This window comes from Arachis hypogaea, chromosome 6 (assembly GCF_003086295.3).
Source record: "Arachis hypogaea cultivar Tifrunner chromosome 6, arahy.Tifrunner.gnm2.J5K5, whole genome shotgun sequence".
NCBI lineage: Eukaryota > Viridiplantae > Streptophyta > Magnoliopsida > Fabales > Fabaceae > Arachis > Arachis hypogaea.
Window position 1 is genome coordinate 116432622 of NC_092041.1, and position 12972 is coordinate 116445593.

A 12972-nucleotide genomic window follows, 5' to 3' on the forward strand; every position below is an offset into this window, starting at 1 on the left:
TATTAAGCAAAAAAAAAAATGGCAATTTCATAAAAAAACAACAACAAAACATGCATGACACATATTTTATATTTATTTTTAATTTTTGCCTATTATATCATACATAATAAAACACCAAGCACTAACTACACAATAATTTTTTTAACATTGTCATAAAAATTATTGTGAATTAGAATTTTATAAGAAGGTATTTGTTATCATCCTTATTTTAATATTTATTGTCTTGTATAAAAAAATTGTATTTATTTGAGTTATTTATCCAAACGCTATAATTTTAAAACAAGTACTTCTATAACTAATAATTCAAAAATAAAATAATTTATTTATAAACTACTATTAATAAAAATCCTTATATTTTAAGTTCTTTTTTTAAAAGATTTTATTTAAATTATTTACCTAAATTAGACCGAATCAACATTAATATTTTATTTTAAATATTTTATTTATTTATTTTTCCTACATTGGCCCATGGTAACACTATCCGAACTCGGTATCCACCCGTCCTTACCCACTCGGGACAGGACGAGACTGAGTTTAGGTAATAACCACTTCGATATATATATAATATATATAATTTTAATATATAATATATATAATATATGTAAAATAATTAATAAAATAATTAATAAATTATATCATGTTTAAAATTTTATTTTAATTTATATTATGTATATAATAATAATTATATAAATTTTAAAATTTTATTTTATTTATTAAATTTTAATAATTATAAGGACAATAGTGGCGGGACAGCCCGCGCAGTACCAACAAAAAAAAAAAGAAAATTCTTTTGTTTTTTATTACACTTTAACAACACAACAACACTTGATCAAACCCATTGTGGTTCCTTAATCAATGAATTTTGGAACCAAACCCATAGTGGTTCCTCAAGTCTAGACATCAAACCTTGAATCTTTTACGAGGAATATAAATTAAACCCAATATCATTTAGATATGTACATTATTCCAATCAAAGGGGTCTTTTACAAGTCAAAAATTACATTTGACACATTTATCCAATCCAGCACATACTATATATCAGGCCATTAATAGTATATGAAATAAATAACATTAAAAGATCAGTCTCAATCTCAAGTACTATTATACCATTCAAGGAAGCAGCATGCACAGAAATAATACCTGCAGCTCTTTGAGTCTGATTCTAACTTTGGAAAAAGAAAGGTTGATATTTATAGCTTTAGTTGACCAATATAATAGTATATTAAAAATATTGTTATTATCTTTTAATTTAAATTATAAGATATTAATAAAATAATAAAAAATATAATGTTGGTTTAGATATAAATATTTTTTACTAATTTTAAATAGGAATGGCAATGGATATCCACAAAGATGAGATCATCTCTATATTTAATTTCGTTCTTGTCCTATTTTCGCAACAGATAACAGGAATTTTGTATTTGTCGGGGACCGGAAATCCACAAATATTCGCAAATTTTTTAAAAATAAAAAATAAAAAAAATTAAAACTAAAAAAAACTAAATAATCCTTTGTTGTCATTATAAACATCGTGTTAATAGTTTCCAAAAATATTAACAGCAACAAACATTTAATATCACATAAATTAGAAGAGACATTCTATAGAGTCACAGAACAATAAAACTATAATCACATATACACAACAATTCACAATAAATCACATAAATCAAATTATAAAGAACAATTTGTAGAAAATCACAAAAATTAAATTACAGACGTTACAAAACCACATAAATTACAAAAATCACAGATAAATATAAATTAACAAATATAAAGTATAATTATAATTATAATTAACCTAACTCACAGAAATTATAACTAACAAATAAAAAACTATAACATAAACACATAACAGTCATGCTACACATCTATATAATTTTTTATCCAAGTCCATCCAAGCTTATCCAATACCAAAAAAATCCAATACCATTAAATAGGGGTGGTAAAGCAGGTCACCCCAACCAGTCCCGCTCTGCTTAGGCTCGCCCCATAAACGGGACAGACCGGCCCGTCCGCCAACTAAAATGGGTTTAAAATGCTAGTCCGTCCCGCTTTATGGCGGATTGGCGGGTCGGCGGGTTAGCCCGCTTGGCTCTTTTTTTTTTTTAAATAAAATTCATTAAAATTAACTAAAAAATAATAATTAAAAAATCAAATACAAATAAAAAATAGTCAAATTATAATATAATTTTTTTATTATCTTTTTTTTTTAATTTTTAACCTCAATAAAATTGTTCAAAATAATATTTGTCAATAGAACTATCTTTATTTTAAAAAATAAGTCACATAATTCGAACAAATATCGAAAATTGTAAAATAAAATAAATAAAGTTAATAACTAAAAGAAGAATAAAAACAAAAATAAAAAAATGTGTTTGAAAATTCTATAATTATTAATTTTATAATAGTAATCACTCTTTTATTTAATAAAAATAAAAAAATAAAAATCATCGGCCCGGCGGACCGGCCCGCCCTGTCCCGCCAAAACCCGCCAATTTGGCGGTGCGGGTTTGGTGGATTTTTTGAATTTGGCGGGCTCCAAATTCTAGCCCGACCCGACCTTTTTAGCAGGTTTAGCGGGTCGACCCGACGGGTTCAACCCGTTTTGCCACCCCTACCATTAAATAAGCGTGTATTACACGCGCCCAGAGCACAGAAAACGTTAATATATTCATTCGCGCATTGAATATGAAACAATGTTCCTTCTTCAACATTGAAACTGCTATTCAAGAACTTCGAATCTCTCTCAAAATTTCTCAAATTTCACTCGTGTTCTCTGCGAAAACCGTTATTGGAAAAGAATCACGAGAAGATTTCGAAAGGAAAAAGAAAAAACGAATGAAAACAAGAACAGAGACTGCGAAATCTATGATAAAAACTACTGTTCATTTAAAATATTGCAATCTCGCATTTCTCCTAGTTGCATTTTAGGTTTACTGAATTGAGTTACTTCGTTTAGTAGATTGATTTAATCTGATTCCAATTTTTGGCGTAACTAGGGCATAGGAATGGAAATGTGTTCTTATTTTCTTTTTGTTCAGTGGAGTTGCTCATTTTCATTCATTTGAATGTTAGTGTGTTTAGTTGAGTCCTTTTGCATGCAGAAATGATTTACTTGATGATTGAATGTTTATCATGTTTTATTCAGTACATGATTGGTGTTCGGTTCACTGGTGTTTGTCATTTGATTCACCTGATTGTTGGTGTGTTCAGTTGAATTCTTTGGCATGCAGAAATATTTTTCTTGCTGATTTAATATTTATCAAATTTTATTCAGAACATCAATGAAATTCAGTTTGGTGGAGTTGGTTATTTTCATTCATTTGATTGTTAGTGTATTTAGTTGAGTCCTTTTGCATGTAGAAATGATTTACTTGATGATAGAATGTTTATCACGTTTTATTTAGCACATGATTAATGTTCGGTTTAGTAGTGTTGGTCATTTTGATTCACTTTATTGTTATGTGTTCAGTTAAGTTCTTTTGCATGCAGAAAAGTTTTTCTTGATGATTAAATGTTTATCACATTTTATTCAGCACATGAATGGTGTTCGGTTCAGTTGGGTTGACCAATTTAATTCACTTGATTAAAACATGCATGCTTGTGCTTATCGGTGTATTGAGTGAAGTATTGGCCAAATTTTTTTGTCCTTACAGCAAAAATAAAGAAGACAATGGTGACAAAGAAGGAAAAACCGCGCTATAACGTAAGCATATGCACACATTAAATATATTTATCACCAAAATCAGAGACCAAGTAATTCGAGCATCTGAAGCAATAAGACTCCCAAAGCCATCTGCTGTCATCTCCAACCCTTATTGTAATTTCACAAGTGGGGATATAGATAGTAAATAGGATATAATTTGTTTGACTGATTGTAATTAGGATTATTTTGTTTAACTTGTTTAAAAAAGCAAATACTACTTCTTTCAATGTATATATGTGAATATTAATGTAATGTTATTGCAAATCTAATGTTAATGTATATATCTGATTTAAGATTGATTAGTCCTTGTCCTGTCGGTCTGAAATGTTAATGTATATATCTGTTGAAACTGTCTGGCTGCTGTTTTGTTTCAAGTTCACAGTGAATGAAATCAATGTATTTATCAAACATTAAGAGCCTCAAAAAAATAAATGAACCAAAATTAATACATTGGATGAACCGAAAAAATTCATATATCAATATAGCAGAGAGCTAAATTTTAAAAAAATATTGCTATCAATATTTAATTTTAGAAACACCTAAACTCTTTGACATAACAGAATAATTTAATTATTCAATAAACAAAAAAGTGAGTATTCAATAAAGAATTTCATAAAGCTAATATCAAACACAAAAAAGTGACTATTCAATAAAGACTAACACAAAAAAGTGACTATTTAGAATTGGAGATATCTTCGATTTCCACATCGCCTCTCTGTTGCATACGATTAGTTGATTCTTAATCTCGTCTCCCTTCCGAGTCCTGTTCCTTATTTTGGTAGAAAAATCAGCAAGTTTGGAATAATTTTTGTAGAACTTTTCACCTTCTTCTAGTGTCTTGAAAGTCATCCCGACCTTTGGGACAAATTGTTCATCCACAACACACCTGGTTTGCATAATGAACCGAACACGTTATTAAGGTGAAACAACTGTATAGTACTAAATGAACAGAATATTATCCATTATGTAAAATCAAATTCAAAATAGCTTTCTGCATAATGAACCAAACACGTTATTAAGGTGAATCAACTGTATAGTACTAAACGGAACATTATCCATTATATAAAATCAAATTCAAAACACCTGTTGATGGTTTATTAGTGGCTAAGAGAAGGGGGGTTGAATCTTAGCCTCCTTTTCACTTAATAACACTTGCTGGCCTTTGAAACAACTTCTGGAGACTTTTTGCTTTTTGTCTCGTACCTAGCCACGAGACTTTTTCTTTTTATCTCGTAACCAGGCAAGAGATATTTTTCAGTTTTATCTCCTATGTAGCAGAAACAGAAACGGAGTAGAAGAGAGATAGAAGATCACACCACGAAGTATCCTGGTTCAGCTGCCAAGTGTAATGCAGCCTACATCCAGTCTCCATCACAACAATGATAGAATTTCACTATAATCATCATGATTACATACACCAATTCTCCCTAGGAACTATCCTTCCTATCCAGGACAAGTCCAGAATCTAATCCCCAATCCTGAACTTGACTTGGTCACTGCCAAGCTTTCAATTGCTAAGTGCTAACCCAACTTGCAAGGAAATTCCCACAGAATCATGAAACACAATACAGATGTACAAAGGACCTCTAAGGACATATATGGCTTTTTCTTTTAATTTTGCACTCTCTGTCTTTTTCCGCTCTATAGATTTTTCTTACAAACATCATTGTTTGCCTTTTTCCATGAGACTCAAGACAGACAAAATTAAACAGAAAAATATAAAACAGAAAATATTGAAGGAGAAGAACTTCTGTTAGCTTGGGTAGCTATGAGAATTCTGTACTTTGCACTCTTAACTCCTTGCTTCAAACCCTAGCTGTTCTCCCTTATTTATAAAATGGGAAGCCTCCACGGTTGAAACTGTTGAATCAAGCTAAGCTTCTTCTTCTTCAAACCAGAACCGGTTCGGCCAGAGAGAGAGGAGAGGAAACTGAATGTCAAACCCAACATGCAATTACCTCTGTATTTTCTCTTTGCACTAATCTTCACCAATCTGGGCCATCCATCTTGACTTGCATTCCAAGCCCTTGATGCGTTCTTGATGCATGACAGCTCCTCCTGCTCCACTTTTGCTTCCTCCTTCACGTAGCCTCCTTAGCTACCTTCTGTGATGAAAGAACACAAAGCAGAGACGAGCCATGCCTCTGAGATCTTCTTCCTCTGACCGAGATCATCTACTTCCATTTTTGGTATGGAGAGCATGAACTTACTTCACCAAATCTTACCTCTTTTTAGTGAAGATCTCAGCCACAACATACTTTTTGTTTTCTTTTTCTTTTTCTTGCCATCATTACAATGGTCTTTAGCTTGCTTCTAGCTTCTTCTTCATCACTCTGATAGCTTGCAAAAGCTTCCATGCTTTCTCTGTGAAGTGACCGAATGAAGAAGATGGATGTGAGAGAAGAGAGAGAACTTTTAATGGATTTGAATGAAGAAATTAAAATGAATTAATTTACTTCCCTTTTTCTGCTTTAGGTGGCGTGTAGCATTGATGATGACAATCAAATCAATTGTTAATTTCTCTCTCATTGTTCCCATGTGATTAATGATAATTGAATTAAATTTGGAATCCACCATATGAGAGAGAGATCAGTTGGAAGCAAGAAGCATTTGCTTTCTCTCTTTTCTTCATTTCGGACCAAGCAAGCCAACAAAAATTAATTTGGGCTAATAGTCATAAAGATTGAATTCTGTCCCAACTAAACATAGAAATAATTCAGCCAATTAATATAACTGTTTTTGCTCAAGGCTAAATGTGTTTTTCTTTAATACAATTGGGCAATCAAAATATTGCTTCAGCCATAACATTTAACAATTTTTATAACCAATACTGATTCACTTCCAACATCTTGTGCTTGCTATTTTTTTCGACCCAATAGCAAAATCTGCACAGCAAAATTATATAATTAATACATATGAATCAAAATCAAATTAATAATTTTACAATTAATCATATTAATAATGTTTAGTCATCACTAATTTAATTTAGAGTTTTTCAAATTCATCACCTATGTCTACAATTTAGAGATTATCAATTCAATTTAACAATTGCATTCCATTCAATTCGATTCAAAAAATAATCCAAACCTCATCCGTTTGATTTGTTTCAGAAGAATAATCTAAAATGCTCTCATTCAACTGATTTGAAGTTGAATCATTTATTGTTTTGGTAAAATATTGAAATTTGAAAACGAAGAAGATAAATTCACAAAATCGAAGAAGAATAGGAAGAAGAAGGACGAGAAGAAAAAAACAATGAGCAGAAGAGAAGAAAAAAGGAAGAAAAACGACGAGCAGCAGATCCAAAAATTACAATGCAAATCGTTAACGTTGAAGAAGAGAAGAAGAAAAAGAATGTTTACGTTGAAGAAAATGTTTACGTAAATCTGTTACGTTGATAGGAGGGAGATGGGGGCACGCGTGTATTTCATGTAATTTGGGAGAGGGGGGAGGCGCGTTAACAAAAAAGTGCTTTTTTTTTTTTACTTTTTGAAAGTTTTTTTTGGTGACTAACAAAAAAGTGCTTGAATGACTTGGTTAGATTTTTTATATAGATGTGGAGTATTATTGAACACTTAAATAACAGAATCCACAAAGATTGAATCACATAAATTAATAAAAATCAGAATCAAAAATATAAATTATAATTATTCTAATTCCAGACATTATAACAAATGCTTCAAAATCAAAGTAAATAATCAAAATCTCAAAATTTACACTTTACAGAATTAATTTATCCGACGAAAAATAAGAATAGAGAATAGATATAAATCAACGAAGACCGATAATTTACCCGCGAAGACCGACAAAAATGCGACTACCGGCGAAGATGCGGCGAGAAGAAGACGCTCTGATATTCAAACATTATTTGAGTTTATCTTTTATGGTCTCAAACATTATTGATATTAAAATTTGTGGCCGTTCATGTAATTGCAAAAGACTTAGAAATGGCAATTGGCATCCAGCTCTAATTCAATAAATTGGCCCATTCAACTTGTATGAATTAGCATCTTTTCTATTTTTAAACTATAAACATGAATACAGTTTCCACAACAAAAGAAATGTATATTTGAATCACTTATTAAATTCAAAGTCGACAAAAATAGAAAAAGTAAAATAGTCTGGAAATAGCATCTGTATCTAAATTACTATATTATTATTCTCCTTTCAAAAATATAAAATGTTGGCCCAATTTATTTAAGATTTTGCAATATAATGGTATAGTTTAGTCAAACGAGAAGCTCAAATGTACCTTTGTTTAATGTGTGGGACAAAACAAAGAAAGAAAACTATTTTTTTTACGAAATTTATATTGTCATATTTTGTCATATTTTTTACTTTTTTAATAAAATAATGCTTCTTTTATTAACAATTTAACATTCACTTTTAGATATTTTAACTTAAATTAAATAAAATAATTCTTAGCCCCTCCCCCCCCCCCCCGCGGCGGCGGGTCCGATCCCCAACCACCTTTTATAATTCCATCTGAAACATGATTAAATGCACAAATTGAAAAGCTATTGTTGCTTGAGAGTAAAGCTAAAGAAATATACAGAATACTACATTCGTTTTAAAGTAATGGCCATTTTTCCTTTTTTGATACGTAATTAATCTATTTTGCATATAAGGACATTGATGTTTTAATGTATAAAAAATTAAAATAATAATCGTTTTAAAAAGGTGAAATATATTATATAATAATGTTTGAGAAATGAAATTAATGAATGAAGGAGATGGCATGTAAAAATGTTAATTAATGTATGCAGGTAGCACTTGCATCAGGGGAAGGAAAATACATTGAGAAAGTGAGAAAGGGTCAATTAGGGTTGAAGCTTCCAAATGTGAAGTGTGTTGATGCAAAGGGTTTGCCCCTCAAAACAGATAAACTTCACCTTACTACAGTCTCTCAAGTTCACTTAGGAATGCGTTTGGCTCATGCCTATATTGCTTCCACCACTCATCATCATCATCAATTTATTAATCACTCACTCACAAGTTATGTAGCTAGTTAATTAAATCAGGAATTTCGGATAAGAGTAAAGTATATATTTTTGATATACAAAACTTTTGTTCATTTTTTTAAGTTCTCAATCAAGGGCCAATTTCTACATCTTTAAGGAAATATTTCGGGAAGCAACCATTGAATAAGAAACTAACTACTGATTATTTACAGGCCACAGAACTATCTTTTCTTTCTCAGTTATGAAGAATGTTAGAAGAACAATACCTCAAAAGATTGTCTAATCAAACAAAAATTTTAATTAAGCACACTATGCAAGGAAGATAAGAAGGGGAGGTTTCAATTAATATGAATCCAACAAGAACACATCAAATATATGTTATATAACAAATTGTTCCAACAACAAATTAAACCCAATATCATTTGGGTATGTACATTATTCCAATCAAAGGGGTCTTTTACAAAGCAAAAGGTTACATTCCACAGATTTATCCAGTTACCAGCACATACGCCATTAATTGCACCTGAAACAAACAACAGCAAAAGATCAGTCTCGAATACTATTATACCATTCAAGGAAATATCAAGCACAGAAACAATAACATGAGCACATAAATTGGGCAATTCCTTAAAGAAATAGCCTTTACTAGTGATGAACAAAATTATGAATCCACAATGCTCAACAAAGGTAAATTTTAACAAGCCAATTGTTAAATAAACTCAAAACCAACAACAGGGAAGAAAGAAGAGACCTTTGAAGAGGGATTTTAGTTGTAGTAGAGCTCGAGGCCCATGCCGTCGTGGATCTCGTAATCTTTGAGGGTGATATGATCCTTGTAGATGGTGTACCACTTCTGGATGCGAATCTTGTCGGCCCTCGTTCCTGTCTGAGCTGCAACCAGCTTCTTCAGGTCTCCGATGGTGTCGTCATCGTTGCATTTCACGCGGACCTTCTTCCCCAATCGATCGTTCAGAACCACCTCGATCATCTTCTCTTCTTGGTTCGTTCCCTGAAACTCACAGAAATTATAACACTGCTACTGTAATTAATAAAGAATCAGAATAAAAAATTATAACATAAACACATAAATCACAGAATCCACACAAAGATTTAATCGCGTAAATCATAGAAATCAGAATCAGCATGAGAAATATAAATTATAATTAACCTAACTCCAGACATTAGAACAAATGCTTCAAAATCAAAGGGCTGACTTACCCGACAGAGAATAGGGGCAGACCAGCAAAGACCGGCGAAGACGCTCTGACGAGACCGTGCGAGGAATTTTGTCACTGAGGGCTAGGGTGAGCGTTCGCGCGTTCGTGAATCGTGAGAGGAAAGGCTGAGGGTTTGAGGGTGCAGAGTCTGAAGCTTTTGAATTTTGTCACTGATGGAGAGGGTTAACTCAATCTCATATATCTTATATAGAGGTGTGCATGGGCCGGGTGAAACCGGGTTTGATGTGATCCAGATCCGGCTCGAAATATATATCGGGCCTATTTATTAGACTCGAACCCGATCCTAGGTCCGATGAAATCTATACACTTTCGGGCGACGATTATACCGGGTAAAAATCGGGTGAAAATCGGGCCATTAACACTACATTACCTTGATACCTTCTTATAAGCTAGCATGTGAAAATATCCAAATTTCCAATACTTCAACCATTATTTAACATGGTAAAATTCACTTAGAAAAATATAACAAGAACCAACTCTTCTCTAAAATTAAAGCATAACCATAATCAATACTAATATTGTCTAATAATACCAAATATTTAAATCAATATAAATAACACAATAGTATGCATTAGTCTAAAATCTTATGCATTTTAAACATAAAACATTAACTTATAGTCTTATAATAACTAATAACACAAAATATTAAGGTTTACAATACTTAAATTCCACATAAGAATAGTCATCATCCATCACTAATAACACAAAATATTAATTGTATCTGATGACTGGACCACCGGGCTGACTTCGGGTAACCCGAGTCATGGCTCGGACCCGACCCGAAATAATGACCGGGTCTATTTTTGAGACCCTTATCCGACCCTAGACCCAGTGAAATCACACCAAAATAGCCTCTAAAATGTTCGGGACCGGGTCGGATCTTCGGGTCGGGTCGGGCCATGCACACCCCTAATCTTATATATACTAGTGCAGCTGACACGCAAATAATAAAAGATACGAAGCTTATTTCATATTGGATCCTCTCCAATAAAAAAAATAAATTAAATAGTGTATAATATTTAATTTAATTATTTATTATTTTTTTATTTATTTTTGTCCAACTTATAAAATTAAAAATAAAAAATTATATTATATTCTATCAAATATTAAAAAAATTAAAAAAAATTCATTTCCTTCCATCGTACGAATGTGAAACTTTTTCGTTCTAATTTATTTAATCATTCAGATTTAATATAAAAAATATTAACGGTCAAAATTGAAGTGGAAAGTATATTGTAGATGTGCAGTTTGAGTGGTTTACAGGTAGGGATGGCAAAATTTCCCGAGACGCGGGGATCCCTGCAGGGACTGCCCCGAATGGGGATCCGATTGTGGGGAATTTTCTCCGCGGGGATGGGAATGGGGGACAAAATTCCCCCGAAGCAGGCGTGGGGACCCGAGCGGGGATCCCCGCCCCGTCCCCGCTATACCCCGAAATTTATGAATTCCTTAAATTATCCTTAATAGTTTATTTCTCATATATGTTTTTTAGTCATTTCTCACACACACATATATAGAAACTCAAAACTCCTAATCTTTATTTGCATAACCCTTCTTTAATTCAGAGATCCCTAAGGCTGTCCATACTCCATCTAACCTCTCTGCAGCCACCCCCTCGTCACCCTTCTCACCGAATCGTCACACCTCACCGTGCCATCACCCTTATCGCGTCGTAATTTCTATTTGCGGCGTTCTTTTTCATAACTCTGCCGTCGTATCCATTCTCCTCTCTGTTGCCACGTCTCTTACCTCGTCCACTACTTTGTCCTTTGACTCGTCGTTGCGTCCCCCTATTACGTTATTTCGGAGAAGTCACCATCGTATCATTTAGACTTTTTGTATAAAATCTTGCAGTTTTTGTATAAGATAGATACTTGCAGCTCTATTCATATGGAAATTAATAATTAGTTAGAACTATTATGTAGATGAAGAATGGGGTCCCCGCGGAGAATGGGGCCCCGTGGAGAATGGGGATGGGGAGCAATATTCCCCCACGGCGGGAAATGGGACGGGGATGGGGAGCAAATCTGAGGGCGGGAATGGGGAGCAGGGAGGCATCCCCCGCCCCCGCCCTGCCCCATTGACATCCCTATTTACAGGTGGTTTTCAATTGGTATTTTCCTTATCCAATTCTTTTCCTAAAAGATAGGAAGCGGTTCTTGGTATTCCCCTGCGATTTAGATATAATATAAACAAAATATAAATTATGTGAACCTTTAAGATTTTGAAAGTCTTTTTTGAATGAACATGAGGAGGAGGAGTTTGTGGTGGGCTTCAAACAAGCTATGTAGTTGAAAAGTATTAAAGCCCATACATTGTCTTGTCTGACCATGTGCAATGAACTTTGGTCTCATAGTGTGTTTTCAGCTTTTTTTGTGGCTTTCAGCGTACAGCTTGGCAATTTGTTGAAAATTGGTCTAATAGGCATATTTATGTAATCATGGAAGAAAACAATTTTTGGTAATCATGGAATGAATAAGAAATGATCCTAATTGACATAAAAGTCCCTCAACTTCCAACCTTTCTTTTTAGTATTCCTCAACTTCCAATTAATTTGCCATGAAGGAGTCACACAAAGTTTTTAGTCCATTTCGCTCCAGGCCCAATGGCTTCAACAAATCTAGGATAACCATTTCAGAATGGGACTTTGAGATCGTGCGAATTAGAATTTTGAATTTGGATAGGGTATTTTGGGCTTAGCCAAAGACAAAATATTTTTTTCCTAAAAATAGATTTAATAAAATACCAAAAAAATAACAAAAATATGTAGTGTAAGGTATCTGGCAGAAGAAAAAAAGAAAAGTAAGAAAATTTGGAGAGAGAGAGATTTTTATAATACGTAAGAAGAATCAAATTAGTTACAACAGAACCGTATAGCTTGTATTTATAGCTGATTAGAGTGCCAGCTGTCATAATTACCTAAACTAAAACTATAACTAATTTAACTAACTACAAATTTATCCTTTAAACTCTAATGCAGTAATACTTGTATCATGTAAAAAATGTATCCAAAACACCTTTAATATTATCGAATAAAAATAAATATTGAATTTATTAGACGAAAAAT

General features: G+C 32.6%; 1 protein-coding gene across 2 annotated transcripts; it reads right to left on the reverse strand.

The window, feature by feature from the left end:
• Window positions 1–8985: 8985 nt before the first annotated feature.
• Window positions 8986–10058, reverse strand: LOC112756090 (ubiquitin-like protein 5). Of its 2 annotated transcripts, none has more exons than XM_072198414.1 (3): window positions 9886–10058; window positions 9419–9676; window positions 8986–9190 (listed from the first exon to the last, which is right to left on the reverse strand). In XM_072198414.1, exon 2 carries the CDS (start codon window positions 9653–9655, stop codon window positions 9434–9436), a length of 222 nt encoding a protein of 73 aa, XP_072054515.1. In that variant the 5' UTR covers window positions 9656–9676; window positions 9886–10058; the 3' UTR covers window positions 8986–9190; window positions 9419–9433. The 2 variants fall into 2 exon arrangements, with proteins under 2 accessions (XP_072054515.1, XP_025660303.1); XM_025804518.3 differs by having other exon boundaries at window positions 9419–9700; window positions 9886–10043.
• Between the last annotated feature and the right edge of the window lie 2914 nt (window positions 10059–12972).

Coding starts and splice junctions, on each gene's coding strand:
- LOC112756090 (XM_072198414.1), bottom strand. CDS start 9,655: ATGATCGAGGTGGTTCTGAACGATCGATTGGGGAAGAAGGTCCGCGTG.